The sequence below is a fragment of the Erpetoichthys calabaricus genome, chromosome 6 (assembly GCF_900747795.2).
Source record: "Erpetoichthys calabaricus chromosome 6, fErpCal1.3, whole genome shotgun sequence".
Taxonomy (NCBI): Eukaryota; Metazoa; Chordata; class Cladistia; order Polypteriformes; family Polypteridae; genus Erpetoichthys; species Erpetoichthys calabaricus.
The window spans coordinates 122,946,189-122,972,529 of NC_041399.2; the positions used below are offsets into that span (position 1 = coordinate 122,946,189).

General features: G+C 35.8%; 1 protein-coding gene across 1 annotated transcript; it reads left to right on the plus strand.

Moving 5' to 3' along the window:
* Nucleotides 1-218: 218 nt before the first annotated feature.
* On the plus strand, nt 219-26,341 carry jmjd4 (jumonji domain containing 4). Its single transcript, XM_051928896.1, is given in 8 exon segments — nt 219-841; nt 2,131-2,296; nt 7,951-8,076; nt 12,339-12,606; nt 19,693-19,851; nt 25,291-25,440; nt 25,442-25,709; nt 26,016-26,341. Coding segments are annotated over 7 exon segments (1,269 nt in total). The 5' UTR covers nt 219-591; the 3' UTR covers nt 25,592-25,709; nt 26,016-26,341.

Consider the following 26,341-nt stretch of genomic DNA (forward strand, 5'->3'; position numbering starts at 1 on the left):
CTACATACAAGAATTTAGAGTTCCATTTTGTCTGCATTTACACTAAATATGTATTTATAAATAAACCAATGGATTAATCAACAAAAAATCAATAACTATACACTTGTAACATATTCGTATAGAAGTTCAAGGTTTTTTAGGGGGTGTGGGGTAAAACTGAAAATCGTCGATAGAAGATTTCATTCAGAAGCGAGATATCCCTTTAAGAAATTGTGGTGCAACGTGCCTTTAGGTCCCCTTCGTTGTTGACGGGATAATGCAAGCACGTCAGGCACTTGTTTTTTACTGAAATAAATTCTCATACAAAATATAAACATATGCACGAAATGCAACGATCACAATGATGTAATTAAAACCAAGCCGTAGTTGTTTGTTTCCATTAAAACAGTTTTTTTTGTTTAGTATATTTTGATATGACATTTACAGACACCTATACGCAATTCAAATGAGCGTGGCTCTACCAAAAGCTAAGTATACAAATAATATTACCTAGTTATAATAACTTTACAAGGAAGCAAACTTAATCATAATCTTTATATACTGCGATTATTTTCATGACTTTCTACGACGGTTCACATCTTATATATTGTTATGGATAAACGAACATTTTTTTTGTGTCGCAACTTAAACAGCCTTACGTCTTGTGAGAGGCCCGGCCGTCTGCAACATGTAGACTATATTGACGAACCCGATTTCAGTTACTCGTGCTTTTTAGAGAACTACTTAATTCCCAATCAGCCATGTGTCTTCTCTAGGAGGTTTACCGAGGATTGGAACTGCAGGAATAACTGGGTAACGCAAGATGGTAAACCCAGCTTTCCGCGGCTGCTGCAAGATTTTGGTAACGAGCCTTGCACTTGTCTATCTCGGGCTTAGTTCAGTGAAGTTATTATATTTCACTTAGAATAAATTGTGTAGTTTCAGGGATATACACCACATGCTTGTCTGTAATCTTGTTGGTTATGCCTTGTCCACGGTGGTGCCGGGATAGGCTCAGCGTTATTGATGTAAAGTTTTTGAATCACTTTTGAGTGCGGTGAAGCAGATAATCTAAAGATTTTAGATTTCATTTCTAATGCATTGTCATATGATACTAAATATTATGAACAGTTTAAGGTTTGACTGTATGATTTTCATCTAGAGGTCTGACTCTTCATTTGAGGTGAGACCTGTAACACCACATAAGTTTAATTTTGAATATATTTTCTATATTTGGTTTTAGTAAAATATATATTCTTCAGCAGATCATTTTTTGTAAATGTTTTATTTCCTGACTTATATTGTGATAGATAAGGTCCCACATGGCATCCCTCTATACTGAGAACAATACCCAGAAGGCAAAACTAAAAAATATGGAACTCTTATTAGCCAAAATATTCGCAGGAACCTTATACAACATGGAACTCTTATTAGCCAAAATATGCGCAGGAACCTTATACAGTACTTTTGCCTTCTGGGTATTATTCTAAGTACTGTATAAGGTTCCTGCGAATATTTTGGCTAATAAAAGTTCCATATTTTTTAGTTTTGCCTTCTGGGTATTATTCTATGAAAAATAGGGATCTTTTATTAATTAAATTATTCACAGCAAGGGCACATAAAAGGGAGAATGCAAAGTAGAAAAAAAAGAAGTGAAACAAACCCTGCCACATTTGGATGCTTGCTTATAAAGGTTCTTGAACCATAGTCAGCGGGGTGCATGGAGCCACCCACATACTTGCCACAGAAGCTCACCAAAGATCTGTCTTTCTCACATTCTCTCTCTCATTTTTACTGAATTTTCTTCTTGCTAGATGAGTGTTCAGTTTACTATCTTTGCAGATCGATAACTTTAAACACCATACCTTTTGGGGCAGTCCTGTGTTTGTTTAAGAACACCAGGTGGAAACTCCCACTAGCAGACCCTGATGTTGCTACACCCCTTAGCAATATCGATAAAAGGATGTTCTTGACAGTGGTGGTCATGTAATTTCATTTTCTAACCCGCCTAGTCATGAACAGGGTTGTGGGGATGTCAGAGCCTATATGAACAATAACTTGTATTGAATTATTTGAGTTTAAAGGAGAGATAAAATATTTATACATCTTTCTATAAGTAATTAGTATTTTCCTTGTTTTTTTATATATTAGGAAATGCACTGGTCCCAGTGGCAGACTGCAACATAAAAGAATACAATGCCAATCCAAAGCAGACTGTTCCTCTAAAAGATTATCTTTCCTATTGGGAAGAATACATCCAGAATGGATATTCATCTTCTCGGGGATGCTTGTATTTAAAAGACTGGCATATGCATAGGTAAGCAATTTAAATTTCGGTTTTGTTAGCAAAAACTAATATTACATGTATGACTGGTTGCACCTTCTGCATTTAGTTTAGATCCAAACATCTCAGCTGAAAAATGTTTTTTTAAGAGTTTTATGTTTTTCAGTTTCAATTTATAATGCTTATTTTTTATATGAAGTGATTTAATGTTGAGGTTTAAATTAAGGATCAATATGTCTTGTTATTGGTTTTAGGACTATTGACTATTTAAAGGAGTTGCTTGACATCTTTTTAAGTGCCTTAGACAGGCACAATTTTTTACAGGCCGCTGCTTTTGTTTTTAATGTGGCCTGCTTACTTTTCACTTTCCTTGTTTTCTTTGAACCAAGGATGTTGTGTTTTTTAGGAAACTAAGTGAACAAGCTTTTGTTTCAGGACATGACAGCACTGCTGGGCCTTCTGGCTGACTAAAGACCAAACAAATGTCTGCAAACACTAAAGGCCCTTAAACTTAAAGAAAACTTAGTAAACTTGCATGCTAGTGCATAAACACTTTAAACTTATTACATTATTAACATTTTTTTAAATGGCTTTTAATTTTATATTTTAAGGTTTATGCATATTCTAGATGATCAAGTTGAAAGCAAGCTGCATTGTGTTAGCTAAGATTGAGCTATATAGGAGTTTAAGAGTTGACTATCAAAACAACCGTTTGCATTCAGCTTCAGCAGCTCAGCCCTTATCAGTGAAGCTGCATGCTGCACTTACCAGCACAGCTGCCCATGATTTTAGTCTTACTGGCTGCTGGTGCAACAAGTAATTATTAATTGAACAGTTCAGTTTCTCATATGTGGGTCATCCTGGTTCCAACGTAATGATGATGACTGATTAAAAGGCCTCCAATTTGTATTAGATCAAGATTAGGAATGTGAAAATGTGAGAAATGTAAAACATGATCAGATGGTTATCATCTCTGGATCAGATGGCAAACACGACCTTCAAGTCCTAATGATTGTTATGAAAAGATTGGTGATTATTAGGGGAAAGGAGTTTACAAGACAAGGTAATTGTTATGAAAACAGGTACAGCACTAGGTCATTATTATGAAGATAACATGTAAAGTGGATGACGAGAAATATGTACGAAATGGGGATGTTTTGTTATTAGAACTGAAATAAAAATAATCCACACCCAAACCACTGGGTTCATTTCATGAACTGAGATGTCTTTATATGTTCTGCAATTGTTTCCAATGCTGTGCAATAAAGTCTATACTGTATTCAGACTGCCTTTCTGAAGACTCTGCTAATTTTTTTCTAGAAATGTTCTAGTAAACAGTAATTAATTAGTGACTTTATCAAAGGTGTGTGTTAAGAACCATAAATATAATATGCTACTTTCTGTGTGGGGTAAAATTGTGCTTAACAATTTGAATTTGAGATGCATTTATGACCATATTAGTGATCTATACAACACTGTGACTTATTTGTCACAATATTCCTTAACGTTATGTTGTCTGGAAATATGTTCTTCTAGTACAGACATCCATGTCAGATTTGTTTAAAGGATAGGGCCAGAAAAAGAATCCTCTCATCATGGTATCAATTAAATTTAAGAGAATCTCATCCAGAAGAAGCATACAGGGGCCCACATGATGGCTGAGTGACCCAGGTGAAGCATGGGAGTAGGGTACAGTGCCATTGAGGTGGGATGGATCCAAGTATACTAGACTTTACCAATTGTAACTGGCTCATTGGATGTATAATGTAACTTCTCTGCTGAGGAATGATCTGAGGCTTGTGCAGGAGGTTGAAAAAATATTTGGTATACTGTATTATACATAGTTGGTTCCGTAACCAGATTTTCTATAGGTGGTCTCTGTATCTCTCTCTCTCTCCTTCTCCCTCTCCCTCTCCCTCCCTTTATCAAGTGATGGAAGAAGAATCTTAAGGAACATCTAAGCTAAATAAAACTAAATAGACATATCCTCAGAAAAGGAGGAAGTACAAGAGGTATTGGTCGGACTGAGTTAGTGTCTCTGAGATCATTGTATTAATTAAAAAACCCATAGTTACAAGGTCACAGAGGTGGATGATCTAACCAGAAATTAGGAAACCATTTTTGTGGGTGTGTTTTAGCTATCACAGGTGCTGCAAGAGTAATGGGTTTGGGGGCCAATGTAAAAAAATAAGTATACCCAATGATTTTTTTCTTTTTTTTCGATGTTTGAAATTTTTCAAGGTAGATAGATAGATAGATAGATACTTTATTAATCCCAATGGTGTAGTTATTTCTTCACAAACATAGTTACAGTATATGCATTTTCCACATGACATTGTGTCCTAAAGTTAATTTCTTTAATTTTTTTATTTTAAGAAATACATAGCCAGGCCTGGCATTTCATAATGGAAGCTAAGGGGCAACGAGTGCTTGGAAAACAAATGCATAAAAACTTAGAGTTAAGTCCATTTTTCAAACCAAGAAAGTTGATAAGCATTGACCTGTGTTTTGGTATTACACCCACATTATAAAATAGCTTGTATGTGTCATTTTTGAACAAAAACAAAACAATATTATGAGATTCAGACATTGTAAAAGAAGACCAGCTGTACACACTACAACAGAGCTTGTCTCCCTTAGCAAACACCTTTCATATGTGATAAAATGATTCTTTCTAGTTCCCGTTTGTTATCATAAACATGCATCAGAAACACAGAAGGCATGTTTTCTTAGATCGAACCATATTCCTGCTACTATTTTCCTCAAGGTAAGGATACATTTTCTGTTCACTTGTGTGATAATAATGTCCTTACTGGAAGAAATTCTCACATAAATGCATAAGTAAATCAACATGATGCCATGTATATGGCACCAACAATTTACTGTAATTTGTCTTTCAAGAGGAAGCCACGCTTCTGGGAGTTAAAGGGTGTTTCTAAGGGAGACCAGTGCTGATGTAGTGTGTACAATTGGTCTTCTTTTAAAATGACTGAATCTCATATTGTTGGTGTTTTATTGTTTTAAAATGACATATATAAGCTTTTTATAATGTGTGTGTAATACCAAATTAATGCATAAAACTTTCTTGGTTTGAAAAATTGACTTATTGTACAAGTTTTTAGGCTTTTTTTCCAACCATCCCTTGCCCCAAAGATTCCATAATATGATAATAGTTTTAGGTATGAATTTTTAAGAATTTATAGAAAACGCTTAACTTTAGAAAACATTTTTGCATGGAAATGTATATATACCATGTTTGTGATGAAATAACTTCAACTAGAAAAATACCAAAATTATCTTTTAACATACATGGACATGCCAAGATGTGATCTTAATTAAAACACTATTTGTAGTTAAAGAGGATATTACAGTATATGATAATCATGATGCTACATTTACATTTTGTAATCCATTGTGTAATTTATAAAAAACATAAATACAGATTTTGTAGGTGGAAAATGTAAGTATACCCCTACTTGTATCACTACCACAAACATCTAAAATTAGAATCGGGTGTAAATTATTAGACCCTCTCATTATAGAGGATCTTGGAGGACCCTCTCTTATTAAACTTCAGATGTTTACTTTGGTTTGCTCTTTGTTGTTGGTGTGTTATCGCCATACCTATATTGAAAGAGTTCTCTGAGGCTTTCAGAAAGAAGGGGTTTGATGCCTGGGAAGTGATTTAAAAAGACCTGGAGGCAATTGGAAATCATCCATTCCAATGTCCAGAAGATTATGTACAGTACAAGTGGAGAAGATTTCAAACACCTGTCAAAGTGCCAGGTCAGCAACTTCAGCTGAAGACAAGAGTGCAAGATACTGAAAGAAGTTTCTAAGATCCGCAAAATTTGATTGCAGGACCTACATTTTGTACATTTTGTATGCCTACAAGCATATTGTAGGCATGGAGCTGAACAGTTTGACATCCGTGGGAGGAGCCTGCTCAGCGCCCGTTGCTCTATGAATTATGGAGAATACACTGCATCCACTAAACAGTGTCATCACCAGACAGAACAGCAGCTTCAGCGACAGACTGCTGTCACTGTCCTGTTCCACTGACAGACTGAGGAGATCATTCCTCCCCCAAACTATGCGACTCTTCAGTTCTACCCAGGGGGGTAAACGTTAACATTATTCAAAGTTATTGTCTGTCTGTATACCTGCATTGTTATCACTCTTTTAATTTAATATTTTCTTTATCAGTATGCTGCTGCTGGAGTATGTAAATTTCCCCTTGGGATGAATAAAGTATCTATCTACAGGTAGCACTTGCCACCAATGATATCAAAGTGCTTAAGTTTACCATTAAGAAAAGGCTGTACAAATTAGATGTATATGATATGTGTGCCAGAAGGAAACCTTTGCTGTTCAGAAAGAACATCATGGCAAGAATAACATTTGCCCTTGAACAACTCAGCATTGTGGTGGAAATATTAAGTTTTGGGACACCTTTTCTGCACCAGGGCCTGGGTATCTCACTATGACTTCTTCATAGACTCCACTATTAATTTTTCATTGTAGTGTCTGTTTGAGGATAATGCAAGACCATCTGTCAGAAGATTGAAGCTCAACTGAAAGTGGACCTTACATCAAGACAACATCTCCAAACATTCCGGTACACTCACGTAGGAATGGCTGAAAAGAATGAAATGGTGGGTTCAGGAATAACCTAAGTCAAACCCCAGATCTGAATGTCATTGAAACCCTGACCCGGGTTTGACCACAAATGAAACAATTCTGCATGGAAGAGTGAGAAAAACATTCTCCCAGTCGAAGTCAGAGACTTGCAGTTAGTTATAAAAAAATGGTTGAAACTTAAAGCCTCATGGGAAGGAGCATACAACTAGATAATAAATGTATGGCTTATGCAACACAAGCAGCATGACAATGTTTTGTTCTTTTTTACTTGGGCATTTATCACATCATTTGCCATTGTACAACTATTGCCTCCTATTATGTCATAAACTTCTGTCTCTCAGTTCTCCATGAAAACATGAGATTACATTTTTTTCTCAGCCACCACTGCAAAGTTCATGGGGAATTTAACATATAAAAATTTAAATTTTTGGGTGGAAATATACCTTTAACATCTAGAATATCATAAAATAAGAATTTTTAAACATATTAGGAGATAGCAATTTTTCAAGCTTATGTGGTTTGCAGATTGTGACAAGTCAATTCTGAAATGACTGGAAAGATATTTATACTGGCAGAATTGGCAGGGCAATAGAGAGATACTCAATTTGTCAGAGTTGGCAGGGCAATCAGAAGGATATGACAAATAGTCTGAACCTGTGTAAGCTACAGTAATTCAGGGAGTTTATAAGAAATGTAATGATGTACTGCTTGAAGTATATAATGAACAAGAATAATTGTGTGAAATATTTAAAACATAACAACCTGTGCTTCAATTTACATGTTTAAGTCCAAATAGTTTCAATTCTAATATAAATCTGGTTACTATTTCCTTCTGTTAATGTCATAAACTTTTTTCTCTCCATTCTGCATGAATACATGAGATTAAATATTTTTCTCATCTTCCACTGCAAACTACATGAGGTAAGTAAAATATAAAAAATACAATTCTGGTGGAGTATTCCTTTAACACAGTTTTTCTGAAAATACTTTTGAGTGCTCAATTCTGTTTCTTAGATTTTTAGGATTGTCTTCTTTTTATATTTTAGAGAATTTCCAGGCCGTACTGTATATAAAATTCCTGTGTTTTTTCAATCCGATTGGCTGAATGAATATTGGGATTCTATAGAAGTTGACGATTATCGATTTGTTTACATGGGACCTAAAGGCTCATGGTAAGAATGTGTTTTAATGTTTAGTTACTCCATGCACATATGTTTCCAATATGACACTATAATAAAGACAAAATTTAGTTTGCTCCATTGGACTCTGGAATTTGGAAGAAGTAGAGTGGGGAGAAAAATAAAGCTTTGTAAGTTATTTCAAAAAATATTTTAGTACAGATGGCCTGAATCGTAGGTTTATACACATTGTTAAATAACTCTACAAAAATAAAAGAACAATGGAGATGACAAACTTTATAACAGGGAAAGGTTATAATCAAATGCCAGTGCATCTTTCTAAATCAGTGTATTTGTCAAGGGAAACCCAATATGTTATTGATCAAAAAGTGGTGGGGAAAAAAAGCCAGATGCATTTAAAGGTTAATATTTCTTCAAACAATCTATTGTGTTTAATTCTATCTGTCTCCTAGACTGATGTCACATTATAAGACATCTAGTCAGAGGTCATGTCAAAGGTATTCACTGCAGTTGCTGATCTCATCTCCAGAGTATGTAGGAGTACATGACAAAAATTGCAGTGTATGTCAAATTAGATGATTGCTTGAGGCCTTTCCAAAACAGTTTCACACTTCTAGAGTTTTGAGAGAGCACCCCTTTTTCCGATATCCAATAAATAATGTGCTGCCTGATGGAGCCAGTGCCCATGCAAAGAGTTCACATGTATTTCGAGTTAAGCCACAATCTGTCCTATTTTTCCTTTTTTCCATTCTACCATGGTAAGTAAAACATGCAACATCAGGCAGATGTGCCTCTCTTCTGTTTTCCAGGTTCAAAACCTTCATGTTCCTTTTTCCTCATTGCTGCATTATATTGTACTTCCAAATGAGCACTCCTTGGTAGTTAGCTATCACATGTGCACAAGCTTGCACGTACAACTTAAGACAAAAATCAAATCTCAGTCACTGGGTGTATCAGACTATATGACTGACGGGCACAGGAACTTGCCTCCGACTCGCTAAGATTATGCAAAAGAAGTCTGCAACTGAAAATCGCAGGAAAATATGTGTAAAATGTCAAAGGACTTCGTTCTTTTCTTAAATTTCATTTAACTTTCACTGATCATAAATAATAATAATAATTCATTACATTTATATAGCGCTTTTCTCAGTACTCAAAGCGCTATCCTATCTTCCCCTTTCCCAGAACATTGGTCGGGGGACTGTTTGGCAACAAGTGTTACAAGACAAGTTACTAGGGTGTTGTACCGTGTTAGCCATTATGAATGTAGAGAAAAGCCAAGCAAAATGACACCTTTTATTGGCTAACTAAAAAGATTACAATATGCAAGCTTTCGAGGCAACTCAGGCCCCTTCTTCAGGCAAGCTGCCTGAAGAAGGGGCCTGAGTTGCCTCGAAAGCTTGCATATTGTAATCTTTTTAGTTAGGCAATAAAAGACAAGTTACAAAATTGATTGTCATAAGTGAAGAGCTCATAACAAGAAATAAGCTAGTTACAGTTCCTAGGTTACAAAATCTAATAGCTAATATTAGTTAGACAAAATTCATTAAACAAGACAGTCTGCAAATGCTTTTTAAACACATTGAGGGAGTCTGCATTATGAATGGAGGTAGGCTGTAGCTACACATGAAAAAAGTCTGGACTGAGATTTGATGCCATACTGAGGTTGCATTACCAGACACTGCTCATTACAAGGCCTGAGTGGTCGAGAAGGAGCATAGGACCTCACAAGTGTTTCCACTGATATAGGTGCCGATCCATTGACTACTCTGTTGGCAAGCATCAAGGATTTGAACTAAATATGTACCACTACTGGATGTAGATGTAGTGATCTGAAAAGATGAGTGACATGTGCCTGTCTCATTTGGTTGAAAGCCAGACGGGATGCTGCATTTTGATGGTGTCACATGCCACTGCAGAAATTTATACACCCATCAGGCATTCATGTATGTGCAAACTATCTGTTCTAAAAAAATGTTTATTTTGGATGTGCATTTCTAATTTGAATGTTAGCTTTTGTTCTACTTGCAACATTCAAATCATCATTCTTTCTCAAACCTTAATTTTGAGATATTATTATACTTTTTTTTGGTCTAATGACAGGTAAATCGGAGGAGTCAAGGAATAATTTTAAAAAGCTGCCCACTGATTTTGCTTGTCAGAAATGGTGGGTTTCATAAGATAAAGACATTTGAAATACTAATTTGAAAACAAATTAGGCAGTAGAGTGATGCTGGTATCTGCAAGAAACATCAATAGAAAAGGTTGCAGTGAAAAAAGTATGCAAATGTCTCCTAAGATGGTTATAACTTACCATAACATACCATGTTTTTGAAATTCAGAAATTAAACTTTTGTTACTTTAAAAATATATACAACACTAGATACAGTTAGGTCCATAAATATTTGGACAGAGACAACTTTTTTCTAATTTTGGTTCTGTACATTACTACAATGAATTTTAAATGAAACAACTCAGATGCAGTTGAAGTGCAGACTTTCAGCTTTAATGCAGTGGGGTGAACAAAACGATTGCATAAAAATGTGAGGCAACTGAAGCATTTTTTGAACAGAATCCCTTCATTTCAGGGGCTCAAAGGTAATTGGACAAATTAAATAACTGGAAATAAAATGTTCATTTCTAATACTTGGTTGAAAACCCTTTGCTGGCAATGATAGCCTGAAGTCTTGAACTCATGGACATCACCAGATGCTGGGTTTCCTCCTTTTTAATGCTCTGCCAGGCCTTTACTGCAGCGGCTTTCAGTCGCTGTTTGTTTGTGGGCCTTTCTGTCTGAAGTTTAGTCTTTAACAAGTGAAATGCATGCTCAATTGGGTTTTAATCAGGTGACTGACTTGGCCATTCAAGAATTTTCCACTTCTTTGCTTTAATAAACTCCTGGGTTGCTTTGGCTGTATGTTTTGGGTCATTGTCCATCTGTATCATGAAACGCCGCCCAATCAATTTGACTGCATTTAGCTGGATTTGAGCAGACAGTATGTCTCTGAACACCTCAGAATTCATTCGGCTGCTTCTGTCCTGTGTCACATCATCAATAAACACTAGTGTCCCAGTGCCACTGGCAGCCATGCACGCCCAAGCCATCACACTGTCTCCACCGTGTTTTACAGATGATGTGGTATGCTTTGGATAATGAGATGTTCCACACCTTCTCCATACTTTTTTCTTGCCATCATTCTGGTAGAGGTTGATCTTGGTTTCATCTGTCCAAAGAATGTTTTTCCAGAACTGTGCTGGCTTGTTTATATGTTCTTTACCAAAGTCCAATCTAGCCTTTCTATTCTTGAGGCTTATGAGTGGCTTGCACCTTGCAGTGCACCCTCTGTATTTACTTTCATGCAGTCTTCTCTTTATGGTAGACTTGGATATCGATATGCCTACCCCCTGGAGAGTGTTGTTCACTTGGTTGGCTGTTGTGAAGGGGTTTCTCTTCACCATGGAAATGATTCTGCGATCATCCACCACTGTTGTCTTCCATGGACATCCAGGACTTTTTGTGTTGCTGAGTTCACCAGTGCTTGCTTTCTTTCTCAGGATGTACCAAACTATAGATTTTGCCACTCGTAATATTGTAGCAATTTCTTGGATGGGATTTTTCTGTTTTCGCAGCTTAAGGATGGCTTCTTTCACCTGCATGGAGAGCTCCTTTGACCGCATGTTGTCTGTTCACAGCAAAATCTTCCACATGCAAGCACCACACCTCAAATCAACTCCAGGCCTTTTATCTGCTTAATTGATAATGACATAACGACGGACTTGCCCACACCTGCCCATGAAATAGCCTTTGAGTCAACTGTCCAATTACTTTTGAGCCCCGGAAATGAAGGGATTGTGTTAAAAAAAAATGCTTCAGTTGCCTCACATTTTTATGCAATCATTTTGTTCACCCCACTGAATTAAAGCTGAAAGTCTGCAGTTCAACTGCATCTGAGTTGTGTCATTTAAAATTCATTGTGGTAATGTACAGAACCAAAATTAGAAAAAAGTTGTCTCTGTCCAAATATTTATGGACCTAACTGAACATATTCAAACTGCATGATAGGAATCAGATTGTAAATATCCTGCAGTCTAATTTATCATATGCTGTTTAATGGTTTATCAGCTTTTTGAATCATATTATCTGATTCATTCAATTCATTAATTAAATTTTCATTATGTTATTTTCACCTTTCATAGGTTGATATTTTCCAGTATTACATTTTTAATGGCATTTTACACATTTTTTTTGTTTATTTGTACTTTATTTATTTTATTTCTTTTATTTAAATATGCAGGACTCCGTTCCATGCAGATGTGTTCCATTCATACAGTTGGTCTGCAAATGTCTGTGGGAGGAAGAGATGGTTGTTATTTCCTCCTGGTCAAGAAGATTGTCTGCGTAACTGCCATGGTGACCTAGTCTATGATGTGACGTCATTAACGCTTCTAGATAAAATGAAATATCCGAAATATGTCTCAAATTGTCAGCCAATAGAAATCATACAGGAAGCAGGGGAAGTCATTTTTGTTCCCAGTGGATGGCATCATCAGGTTCACAATTTGGTATGAACTGAAATGTTTCTTATCTTCATTAAATAAAGAACAAAAAAAGTCTTCTTCTACAAAAATAATGCAAATGGAGTAGTTTTTCGATTATGTTGACAAGACTGTGAAAGTTTAAAGCTGCTTTCATTTAAATAGTTGCGCACATTTGCAAAAGTAATATTTAAATATTGTTGTATTGAAATTATAAGTACATTTTAAGTTTTAGTTGATTATTTGGCCCATTAATACAGGGAACAGAGGGGATGAGGAGGTGATGGGTAGGTATAGTGCCAAGGAGAGTAATGAAGAAGGTCAGATAATAGTGGATTTTGTAAAAAGGATGGACATGGCTGTGGTGAATACGTATTTTAAGAAGAGAGAGGAACATAGAGTGGAGGAAGATGCACATAGGTAGATTATATCCTATGCAGGAGGGTCAATCTGAAGGAGATTGAAGTCTGCAAAGTGGTGGCAGAGGAACGTGTAGTTAGGCAGCATAGGATAGTGGTCTGTAGGATGACATTGGAGATCAAAAAGAAGAAGAGAGTGAGGGCAGAGCCAAGGGTCAAATGGGTGAAGACTCAACTGAACAGTGTTTAAACTACACCAAAACCAGATGTAAGTAATACCTAAAGTTTAAATTCAATAAAGTTTTGTTTTCTGTGATCACCCATTGTTTGAAAGCCAAATTTATATGGTGATTAGGTCATGCATATTCAAAAAGCACTTTTTTTTTAAAGCGATACATAGCTACTGGTGGGAGGTGATTGAAAATAGCCTAATATGCATGCCTACACGCATATTTTAAGTTGATTTGATATTTATAAGGGACCTGTTGTACATACAATCTTATAAATCTGATTTGATTTTTTTTTGTGTGTACACCAATTTTGCCTACCTTGCATAAGCAAAAGTTTTTTATGGAGTCTAAGCAAGGTTTTATACAGGTCTTTAGAATTGCTTTTTTACTTTTGACAACATTACCTTTAAAGTTGTTTGAACTGTTTTAATGAGGATGTCTCTTTTTTAATACAGGGAAGGGCACCTCAAATCCACACCTCACTTCAGTTTCCTTCTTTTCCCCCCCACAAACGTTCATATACTTGCACACAGATCCTTTAAAGAATGTGTTTCTTTGTTTTCTCTTTTTTAATCTGATTATACTGATTTACTATTTTGACTTAGATGAATGTTACATTTTAGGAGGCATTAATGCCTGAATAAAGAAGGTTCACTCTTTTTTTTTTTTTTTAACAAGTGTACATATCATATATACAGTATTTGAATCCTTTTTATAAAATCTGTGGCTAACCAGTAGTCATAAGTTTTAACTTTGCTTATTTTTGAATAACTTGTAACAAGAAAAGTGCCACATCTTGAAATAGAATAACTAGCAGACACATAATCTCTCAAAGAAATTCCATTTGCCACTCCCTGGTGTTCCTGAAACCTTGAAACTTAAATTTCTCCTTATGGAACAGATTTCACTGTCAGTATTTATGATGAATGCTATTTCTCTGACTTACAGTATAATTGTTATTATGTTTCTGTATTTCTGATTTTTTTTTTATTGGTAAATTAATGAAATTTGTTTAGGGTTTACAGCTATGCCTTTATTTATATAAAATCCTGCACAAAAATACAGATCTTACAAGTTGCAAGTCATTCACAAACCTTATGTACATATGTGTTCGCTACATTGGCAAGTGTGGTGTATTTTTCAGGACAGTCCCATACAACAGCTCCAATTTAGGTACCCTGGCTTATTCTTTAAAAATGTCTGATGGGTGTCTTTCTGCCAATGATAAAGGCATCAGATCAACAACAGAACAGGAGTTACACAATCACAGCAAAACATTTTATTTGACTGGTGTAGGAAAACTCCATAAAAATTATAACTGTATTAGTGGTCACAGTAATTATGCTGAGTAATAAAACCATACATAATGATTTACTTTTTCAAGTCTTTAGGGTAAATGCTGCTTTTACGTAGTAGTTTATTATTAGGCACTTTAAATGCTTATAATGTAGCGCCTTCTCTTATCTCAAAGTTGTTAAGTATTGCGTTGTTGTTTTATATATTTACTAGTATATTTATTCATTCTGCATTGGTAAAAATATCTGGGTTTTTTTTCTTTATCACTAGCTTATTTCCTTGTTATGCCTTTTTCTTTCTTGACCTTTGTTTTAAAGCAATACTGTCAAACATTTTTTTTCCTTAAATGTTGTGTAGCTGTCATTCAATACATATTTCTTATTGTGTTGGTTTAAAATATTTTAAAAGATTTTTTATTACATCACATTTTTCTTCAAAATGTCCTACAGTATAATTAATCTGTTTATCCCAGTTTACTTCATTAAGAGTTTTCTGTATAGGCCTAAAATCTTCAGGTGACAATCAATATAGTTTTTATTTTTTGAGGATTTACAGTGACAAAATACTTTTAAACTAATTATAATATGTTCACTAGTGGCCCAACAACTTTGGAATGCTATCTTTATCATTATAAATATCAAATTAATAAAGGCTTCTCCTCTTTTTAAAACTATATACTAAATTATAACATTCATTAATTTAATTAATTGCTAATTATGTTCCCTAATGTTTGTGGGCTTTCCCAGTTTATATTTGAATAGTTAAGTTTAATCATTAGCGTGTCACTCCTTTTGTAGCTTTTTTTTTTCTTGTGCCTGAAGGCCTCTGACATTGCCCTTGCTACATCACATTTTAACCTTTTATTAACCCAACATATATTTTCTGCTTGCCTCTGCCCGGGGACATCAACCCCAAAATTAGAAGTGTCAAACCATTATCAGGTCCTTGTAGAGTTGGACGGTGTCTCTGATGATTCTGAGGTGGTAGGCAGGGATGAAGAACCCCAACGGGCCACCTCAAAACCAGTTCCCTGCAAGAGAGAGATAGTGATAGTTGTGGACTCAGTCATTATGGGGATTCATGCTCAGGTGTGCTGCAGAGATAGAGAATCTTGCAGAGTATGTTGCCTTCCAGGTGCACAGGTGGGGGACCTCCCTGGAAGGGTGGATAGGCTGTTGGCCAGAGCAGGAGTGGATCCAGTTGTCATTGTCCATGTTGGAACAAATGACATAAATAAGGGGTAATCTGTCAGCTCTGTAATCCAAATTCAAAGAGTTAGGTGCCAGGCTGAGGAGCAGAACTGTCAAGGTAGTTTTCTCTGACGTTCTGCCTGTGCCACGCACCAGTCCAGTTAAGATTGAGGAGATTAGAAGGCTTAACGCATAGCTCAAATCTTGGTGCAGAGTAGAAGGGTATAGGTTTGTGGGTCACTGGGACTCCTTTTGGGAAAGATTGGACCTGTTCCACCGTGACAGGTTACATCTGAACCAGAGGGGCACCAAAGTATTGGGGAGGCATATAAGTAGGCTAGTCGAACATTGTTGAAACTAGGGAATGGGGGGGCAAGGAGTTTAGGACAGGCCAGGTTTAGATCTATACATGGAGTCACAAACAATGGTGTAGAAATAAAAATGTGTAGTAACGTCAATTCTGACCCAACATATAAATATAGAAGGAGCAACACATTACAAATAGCTTGCCTTCATGCTAGAAGTATCAAAAATAAGGTAAGTGAGTTGGAGCTGTATGTAGCAGACCATAATTATGATATTATAGCAGTAATGGAAACCTGGCTAAATAACAAAGATGGGGATGAATGTAACATATAGAGGGATACACATTTTTAGGAAGGATAGACAGAACAGAAAAAGAGGTGGTGTTGCTGTTTATGTCAAACAGAATTTAAATGTAAGTCCTCTTCAGTTGGACAATGAGCCCATTCTTAGTGAGGACATGTGGCTTTGCCTGTAAAACATTCGGGAAAGAGGTCTTATTTTAGGAGTGTGTTATAGACCACCTGATTCAGACAGTAATTTCAACACACATCTGTTTAGCAATATCAAAAAGGCGAGTTTTCAGGGAGATATTATAGTCATGGGGGACTTTTAATTATCCATATATTAATTGGGATAAACTTGCAGATGGAGGAGCACTTGAGTATGAGTTTTTAGAAGTAATAGGTGACTGTTTTTGACACAGTATGTTAAAGCACCAACACAAGTGAAGCTTTTCTGGATTTAGTATTTTGTAATAATCAAGATAGAATTGAGGGTGTAGAGGTGATTGAACCACTAGGGTCAAGTGACCATAATATAATACAATTCTCAGCATTTTGTAAGAGTGCAGATGCAAAGACTAAAATTTTTAAGTTGAGCTTTTGCAGGGGAAATTTTGAGCAGTCTAAGGAAGATAGACTGGGATAAGTTTAAGTGTGGAGACAGTCGAGGAGCAGTGGAACAGGTTCAAAAATGTTTTACATGTAATGCAAGACAGATACATACCTAAATTTGGAATTAATAGGAAATTTTTTAAAAGTCCACAGAGGATTAATAAAGATTTAAAAAAAGAAGCTGCAAAGGAAAAAACTGCCTTATAAGGCATATAAGACAACTAATGATTGCAAAGTGAATCATAGAGTGTATAAGAACATGAGGGCAACCATTAAGAAGGATATCAGGGTGGCTAAAAGACAGTTGGAGGGGAATATAGCAGATAAGGTGAAAGAAGGCCCTAAGAGATTCTTTCAGTATTTTAGTTGTAAAAGAACAGTCAAGGAGGAGATGAAGTGCATCAGAAATAGTAAAGGGGAATTAAAAGATACAGACAGTGAAATAGTGGATTCCCTAAACTTGCATTTTTCTGAGGTCTTCACAAGTGAGAAAGTGGATAACCTCTCAGAGGAAAATGGGTCTACTAAGGAGGTACTGAGGGGTTTGGAAATTGTAGAGGGAGAAGTACTGCTCAGATTAAATAGGCTGAAATCAAACAAATCACCAGGACCAGATAATATTTACCCTTGAGTTCTTAAGGAGGTTAGCGAGTGTATATATATATATATATAAATGCTTGACACCAAAGGACTGGAAAATGGCAAATATCATCCCATTATATAAAAAGGGTGACAGGGCAGATCCAAGCAACTATAGACCAGTAAGCTTAACATGCATCACAGGAAAATTAATGGAAGGAATTATTAAGGATAAGATTGAGCAACACTTGGCAAGAACAGGAATTTTTGGAACAGTCAGCATGGGTTCAGAAGAGGGAAGTCATGTTTTACTAACATGCTGGAATTCTATGAGGAGGCAACAAAAGGATATGATCAAAGTGGAGCATAGGATATTATTTATCTTGACTTTTAAAAAGCATTTGATAAGGTTCCACGTGAGAGGTTGGGCATCAAGCTAAAAGAAGTGGGAGTTCAGGGTGTTGTTTTTTCGATGGGTGCAGAATTGGCTCAGACACAGGAAGCAGTGAGTGATGGTGTGAGGAACCTTATCGGAATTGGTCGATGTTAAGAGTGGTGTTCCACAGGGGTCAGTGCTAGGACGCCACAATGTTTAACATATATTCGTATCTAAATCATTTATATAAAAGTAACAAGCTGGTTAAGTTTGCAGATGATACCAAGATGATTGGATTAGCAGATAATTTGGAATCCGTTATATTATTACAGTCCTGCGGTGGGTTGGCACCCTGCCCGGGATTGGTTCCTGCCTTGTGCCCTGTGTTGGTTGGGATTGGCTCCAGCGGACCCCCGTGACCCTGTGTTCGGATTCAGCAGGTTGGATAATGGATGGATGGATGGATATTATTACGGAAGGACTTGGATAGCATACAGGCTTGGGCAGATTTGTGGCAGATGAAATTCAATGTCAGTAAATGTAAAGTGTTAGACAAGTAAGGAAGTAAAAATGTTAGGTTTGAATACACAATGGATGGCCTGAAAATCAAGAGTACACCTTATGAAAGCGATTTAGGAGTCATAGTGGACTCTAAGCTATCGATTTCCCACCAGTATTCAGAAGCCATTAAGAAGACAAACAGAATGTTAGGTTATATAGCACAATGTGTGGAGTATAAATCCAAGGAGGTTATGCTCAAGCTTTATAACACACTGGTGAGGTCTCATCTGAAGTACTGTGTGCAGTTTTGGTGTCCAGGCTCCAAAAAGGACATAGCAGCACTAGAAAAGGTCCAGAGAAGAGCAACTAGGCTGATTCCAGGGTTACAGGGAATGAATTATGATGTAAGATTAAAAGACCTGAGCCTTTCCACTTTAAGCAAAAGAAGATTAAGAGGTGACATGATTTAAGTGTTTAAAATAATGAAGGGAATTAGTACAGTAGATAGAGACAGTTATTTTATAATATCAACAACACAGGGACACAGTTGGAAACTTGTTAAGGGTAAATTTCGCACAAACATTAGGAAGTTTTTTCTTTACACAAAGAACATTAGACACTTGGAATAAGCTACCAAGTAGTGTGGTAGACAGTAAGACTTTAGGGACTTTCAAAACTCGACTTGATGTTTTTTGGAAGAAATAAATGGATAGAACTGGCGAGCTTTGTTGGACTGAATGGCCTGGTCTAATCTAGATTGTTCTAATGCAGATTAAAATTTCGCAGTTATTTTAGCAAAGTAAAGACCATACCCTTGTCAACAAAAAGGTTCTGCAAGCTTCTGTCCCTCTACTTCAGTCAGTGTACATTCTCATTATTAGCGTGTATCTACAGATGATTAAACACTCAAGCCCCTAACTTTTCAAATTTGGACTAGACTTAAACACACAGGGTGTGCAATTGTAAATGCAGAAAAAAAGAGTACTACTAAGAGAAAAATATCTCTGTAGGACCCATTAGAAGTAAAAAATAAAGAGATTTAGAAACAAACTGTAATAAAAAAAAAATACCCCTTACCAAGATATGAATTTTTTAAAAAAATGCTAGCTCTGAACTATATCCTCTATCTTTAAACCAATTAGCAAATGGAACTAAGATGTCCCCAAGTCACTGATACTATAAATACAGGTAATCTTGTTTCTTTTCTTTCCCCAGAAAAATTGTGTTCAACTTTTATATCTGGTATTTTATGCTTTCTTAAATTTAATTGCACTTAAGATGGACAAACCCAGAAAAGTAGCAGTAAATGAAAGGGAGCTGGAGCCAGCTTAATATATTTGAGTAGAGCCTAAGTTAAGAATGGTCTTTTGTGCTTCTTTTCAGGAAGATACCATCTCAATTAATCATAATTGGGTAAATGGATGCAATATAAAAATCATGTGGAAATTCCTTCAAGAGGAGCTATTAACAGTGCAGAATGAGATTAATGAGTGGAAGGATTCAATGGAAAACTGGCATGAGCACTGCCAGGTAAAAAAAAGAGTATACTCTTAAGTATATTTATTTAAATAAATTTTTAAATAAATGGTAGTTTTGTTTGTTTGGTGTGTTATGAATGTTCATTCATATTTGTCATCCAGCACAGGTAAGTATGCCAATAAAATGATTTGATGGTTGGATGTATGCAAGCAATCATGCAATTAGCAAAAAAAATATAAAGGCTCCCCCATTTTTTGCATAAATTCTGGGATTACAAAAAATCATGTGTATAGAATATAATCTTATACAAATATTGGACACCTGCCAAATATAAATTGGTGAATTGATTATACAGTATGTATAGTATTTTAACTAAGAAGTGCCTTTTTACTATAAAAACCTAAAATGTAAAAGTCTTAATTGTTTATTATCTGTTGTTTTAACGTGTGATTTCACATGACAAATTGGGCCCAAGACCAAAAGTTAGGGGGAAAACAAGTTTTACTTTTATTGGGTTAACATTCAACAAACCAACCAGGTTTATATGAAATTGAATTTGCAAACCATGAAAGACTCAGATGTAAGAGCAAGTTTTAAGCTAGTTCTAACAGGAAAGCCAAAAAAAACAGAAGCATATCTATGGACATAGATTTTGTCATACTTACGGAAAATGAATAAACAAAAATAAAAAAAATCAGTTGTTATCAGAAAATCATCTTGTTTACTCTCCTGCATTTTTGTGCTTCATAAGCATCTTAAAATTTGGTATCTTTTACAGGCAACTTGTTGCAAGAGTGATCAATTAATCTGTTTGCTACATTGACTTGTCAGCTAGCTAAAGGCAGCACAATATATTACATGATCTGTCAATAAAAACAGGTAGTTTAATCAAAATCCTTTTGAACATAAAATACAAAAATTCAAATTAAAAATTAATTGACGAAGTTAAGTTTCTGGGCTTATTTCTTTTTTTTTTTTTTTTATCAGGAAGGAGCTTAATATTGTTCAGTTAGCAAGCACTGTCGATGCACTACAAACTAGAGCTGTCACATTCTTTCTTAAATTTTGTGTATATTTAAATATGTATTCAAGTTTGAATATTTAAAATTGAATTGAAAATTTCTGATGTCTCCATTGCAGTTAGTTGCCTCACACATTCAGTGTCCCAAGTTTGAATCCTGTACTTGGTCATTAGCTGTGTGGTATTTACACATTCTCCCCATGTGTAGTAGGCTGACACATTTTTTTATGAATAAGGATATGATTTAAACTTTAACTTCAGTTAAACAATAATAAAATAAGTTTACAGTACATTTCAGAGTTAAATCACAGCACTTAATATATTGCAACACATAAGAACAATCACACTATTGAGGACAAAATATGTAAGTATATTGTATTATTAGGGCCTTAGCAATTCCTACCTTTAATAACAATGCCATATCCATTGTTCTCTACTCTTCACCTTATACATGATAATAAAAGTGACAATACCATCTTTAAATATTATGGCTATACATATCAGGAGATATCTAATATTCCACCATTGCTCATCAAGTCAAAAACACAGATGAAATTAGATAGGTAGAACTTTACACCAGGGGTAAATTTGGCTTTTTACAGAAGCTTTATAAATAAATACATACATAAGTAGATAGATAAGTAAATAAATAAACACACACACATACTTTGATCTGAACACACTCAACGACTATAAATCAAGAAAATTAAAAAGAAAGAAAAGTTCTGACTTGGGTGTTACAGTCACAGGGAGGATTTATGCAGACTGTTGGTATAAAGGAGCCCCAGTAGCTTCTTTTGACCCACTTTTGCTGAATATTTCATTATCTGAAAGTACTCAATGTGAGTATGACAGAGGATGTGATGTTGATGATGGCACTCATTTTTGTTTTAATCTCTCATTTGTTACTACCTCCAGGGTGCCCAAAGTGCGTACTATAAATCAAAAACATTATCCTCACAGTGCTACCCCGCTTTGTCCAGGTGAGAATAAGCCTTATGGAGCAGATAGAGAATTACATTCTCCACTTAATGTCCAGTAATAAAGAAAATGTGGCATATCATCTAAAGAACATTATATCAAACATTAAGGAAGGTGGGGGAAGGTTGATGATTTGAGGTGGTTTTCAAACCAAAGAACCTGGGAAGCTCAAAACTTTTGAGCCCACTAGAAACTCTTCTTCACACTAGTGTTGTCGGGAAGAAAATGTGGGACCATCTGTTTAATTGCTAAAGCACAGTGAAAATTGGGACTATGAAAAAGGGCAATGATCCAAAGCACCCCAATAAATCTAAAACATAAATACTTGAAAAAATAAAAGAATCAATAGGTATTGATTGAGTGGCTAATTTGAGCCTTCAACCTGAGTGACATGATTTATTGGAATCTTAAAAAGAACTGTGCATAAACAAATGCGTATTCTCGCCAGTAGGTGGTGCAACTAAGTCCCAAACACTTGTAAACAACATAGTCACGGGTTCAAATACAAGGAGCTTTATTTAAGCCAATACCTTCACAATTATCCATATTCTTCCATTTTAGAAAATGTAACAAAGTCACACCCTCTTTCCTCCTTCTATATCTCCCATGTAGTCTTATCAGACGACTTTGAGACTTCATGCAGGAAAACTTGCTTTTTTTTATGCTGGACCCGGTAGTACTTCAGGTGTCCCAGCAGTGCATGTTGGAAGCACATCTGAGTCAGGGGACAGTGAACCTCTGCAGCTTCCTCTAGTGGCACCCAAGAGCCTCAACAGGGCTGTCCCACATGACTACAATTCCCATCTTGCCCTGTGGGTATCCATATGGGTGTTCCACTAGTAGTATACTGCAGTCTTGTGTACTGGAAGAGACCATGACCCCAGGAAGCAGCCATCTTTTCTTACAGGCCTCCTTTCTGAGGAAGGTCCAAGCACCCATCCCAGTCAGAAAGACCAACCATCTACGTCCTTTCATTCCAGGCTCCCTTCCTGATAAGGAACCAGCTTCCATCCCGGTTGGGATGCCAGTCCATCTCTGTCCTTCCATTCCAGTCTCCCTTCCTGGTACGGAACCAGCCTCCATCTCAGTTGGGATGCCAGAGCATCAAGCTTTGCACTCACACTATTCATTGTAGGCTGTATTGTAAACACTATAATATGATTTGATTAAAGTACTCATGCCAGAAATGAGTGGTGAATTTGCCATATATACTTGCGCTTAAGTTCTCCCTTGGATAAGTCAGGGCTTGATTTTTATCGTATAATTTCTGGTATTTTATAATGTTGGTTGTATAAGTTGAATGCAGAGATTATGATATGCTAATGCCCACCTCGGAGAGTAAACACAGAGCACACTACCTTTTTTTTCTATGTATTGTGCCTACATGACCACACGGTAATGCCCGAACTATTCTGAAGCTATCGTAAGAGCATCCCTTATCTACAATAAAGCATTCGATCAGAAGAAAATATGAAGCTGGTTTTAAATTAAAAGTCATTGAAGTGCCGATAGAAATTTGTAACTGTGCTGCTGCAACAAAATTCGATGTGTCTGAAAAACGGGTGGGAGATTGAGGTCTTGAAGAAGATGTAAAAATTAAATAAGTGTCACATTTTTGAATGGGCGTATAAGTCAGGGTCTGATTTTATGATCGATTTTTCTGGTTTCTAGACCTGATTTATACGGGAGTATATACGATATATCAAATGAATCATGTGCTTAGTTTTAACACATGGATTCTGCATGCTGGCTTATTTTTGTTGAATATCTCACTATTATAAAAAAAAAAATCTTGGGAGAGAGACAAGACGTGATCTTCTGGAAGACACTTTGACGTCACGTGAGGCAAGGCAGTGAGACAAAAGGACAGCTGCTGTACAGGTGTTTAAATGATCGATGTACAGCGCGACAAGCAGAACACGTAGCTCGCCAGCAGCAGCAAGACAGCAGCTGATCCGACCACAGCTCCTTAGCGTGCGTTCACCAGTGCCTGCCCCTCCCCCCCTTCACAACGTAAGCAGCATTATATATCCCACAAGAAAGAGATTTAACCACGCCCGGGTCCAGAAATAAAGGACAAAGAGTAGATGACAAAGTAGAACGTCGTAAAGAATTCAAAAATGTTGGCGTGGTACACATGCAGAACAGGTTAAAGATAATGGAAGTACGAAAATTCCAAAGTCTCAAAAAAAGGATAGGAAAGATCACATTACTGCAAACAAATGGAAATTATTACTTGGTGAAATAACGGAACAGCGAAAAGAGATCAAATATATTGTTCGGATTTAAACTTTAAGTCGGAAACTTGTAGATCGTCTAATTCGTGTTGCCAGCAACAATTAAAAGATTCCAAAAACGTTGTTGCGGTATGAAGTCCCATGAGACGGAGACTTTTAACATGAGATTCTTTCAAGTCACGTCCTACTTACAACTATTTCCTAACAAGACCACGGTCATCTAACCTCAGTCGTTAGAATGCTTTTGTCAGACGCACTTCCTGCGCTCTCAGTTCTTATAAATTTTATCAGGACTTAATTTTATACATTCTAGATGACAAGTCAATGACAAAGCGAAGAAGAAAGAGCATGGACGAACATTCGAGAACGTCGTTTTATTTATTAGAGAGACAGAAACGATATTCACTCACAGGCAGATATACTGTACGTTGCCTTGTCCAAACACGGAATCAAAATTCAATGCGATCTTGAAGAAAAGTTAATTCCAAATATTGTTTTTAGAAACTTTTTAAAGTAAAAGTGAAAATAATGCATATGTAACAATTCCCATGAAAATAACAGTCTCTTTAAATTTTATATCAGGTAAACCAAACCTGGGGGTGGGCACGCGAAACGAGCAGGGGGCAGAGCCCCATAGTATAATAAGAAATAAAAGTAGCCTTAGAGAGCTATTGCTGTGTGATTGCATTACTGTTATCTTCAGCCTACAAGTGGTTTATCTGTCTCTTTGGTATCCAGTCCAAAGAATGTTCTAAAAAATTATCCTGCATGTGAATTTGGCATCCTGTCCAGTACATGCTCTTACTGGTATCTCAAATGGGATTGGGCACATGTCAAAACACAGTCCACAAATCTCATTTCTTTTGCAATATGTAATTAAGAAATCTTCAACGTCTCATCAAGATCAATTAAATTGTTCTAAAGATGCCTGCAATTTGGTCCCAGAATTTTTGATTTTCTAAACTAATAAAAGTGAAAAGACTATAATGTTAAGTTATTTTAAAAGACATAATTAAGATGTGTAAGGTGTCAATTTTACCACAGCATAACACCTATTTTTCAGACTGTTTTAAAAGTGTTATAATTGTGGAGAATGTGTTACTTCTATCCCAGTTCTGGAGATTTTGCTATAGACATTTTCCTATTGTCTACTTCCTTCAAATTCTCCTTTCTTGAAAATAAGATCTGATGAACTTTACTATCAAAACATACCTCAGAATTATTGTATGTGTATATGTATTTATTTTCACAGGTGATCATGAGTCATGCACAGGAATCGATTATAAGGAGTTTTATACATTTTTGAAAACCATCTCTAAAAATCGTATAGCTTATTTCAATACAAGGGCTGAAGAAGCTGCCCTCAGCAAAATACATAACTTGACAACATTGCAAACCCTTGGACCCCACCACTGTTTTATTTGATTTGCAGCAAATTTCCTTCCTTTTAGAAGGGTTGATCATCAATGAGGACTTCAAAAAACAGGACCATTGTTCTTTTACTCCATTGCCAGAAGCCTTGCTGAAGGAGATTAAAGAAGTATTGGTTTATTGTGATATTTAATTAGTGGATTCTATTACTTATTCTTTTATGCTTAAACTTGAAAATATAATTGAAGATCATCTTGTCCGAAAATTAATAGGATTACTTTAATCCATTTTAAAAACAATACATTTTACAAGTTTAATTTGAATAGAAAGGGTGACTTAACAAAAATATTTAATCCTGATGAATCATTTATTTTACCTTGTGCAAATATTTTTATTGCATACAAAAAACAAAGGTGATCACTTTAACTACTGTAGGATTATAAAGACTAGTATTTTTAGATCACATTTACACTTCTTACGCCACATACATTTTCTCATACTGGACTAACTTATACTCAAGGATGCAGAAGTGCACAGCCAGTGCATTTAATTCTAGAAATATAATAAACAACATAAAAGAGAACACCATCTGGGTATTGCAGGTGACTGCTTTTTAGGAATTATAAGGCTGTATTAACAGTGCTGATACTACTACTCCTAAATGTATACCTGTATATAAAAATGTAAATACCTCACACAAATTTTATTACTTTTATCTTGTTTGTGTTTCTAGTTCAGTTATTTAAGTTAAGTACTTATTAAGATAAAATCACTGGACAGTTAGCAAGGAGTATTAGAACCCTAAAATTCCCTTAATATTATTATTAACACATTTATAATACTTGTATGAATAAGGAAGGCACCTATGCATTTTCACAGTGTAAACTGCATTCACATCCTATTATAAGTTAACAAAAATAAATCATTAAATAATTTTACAAAA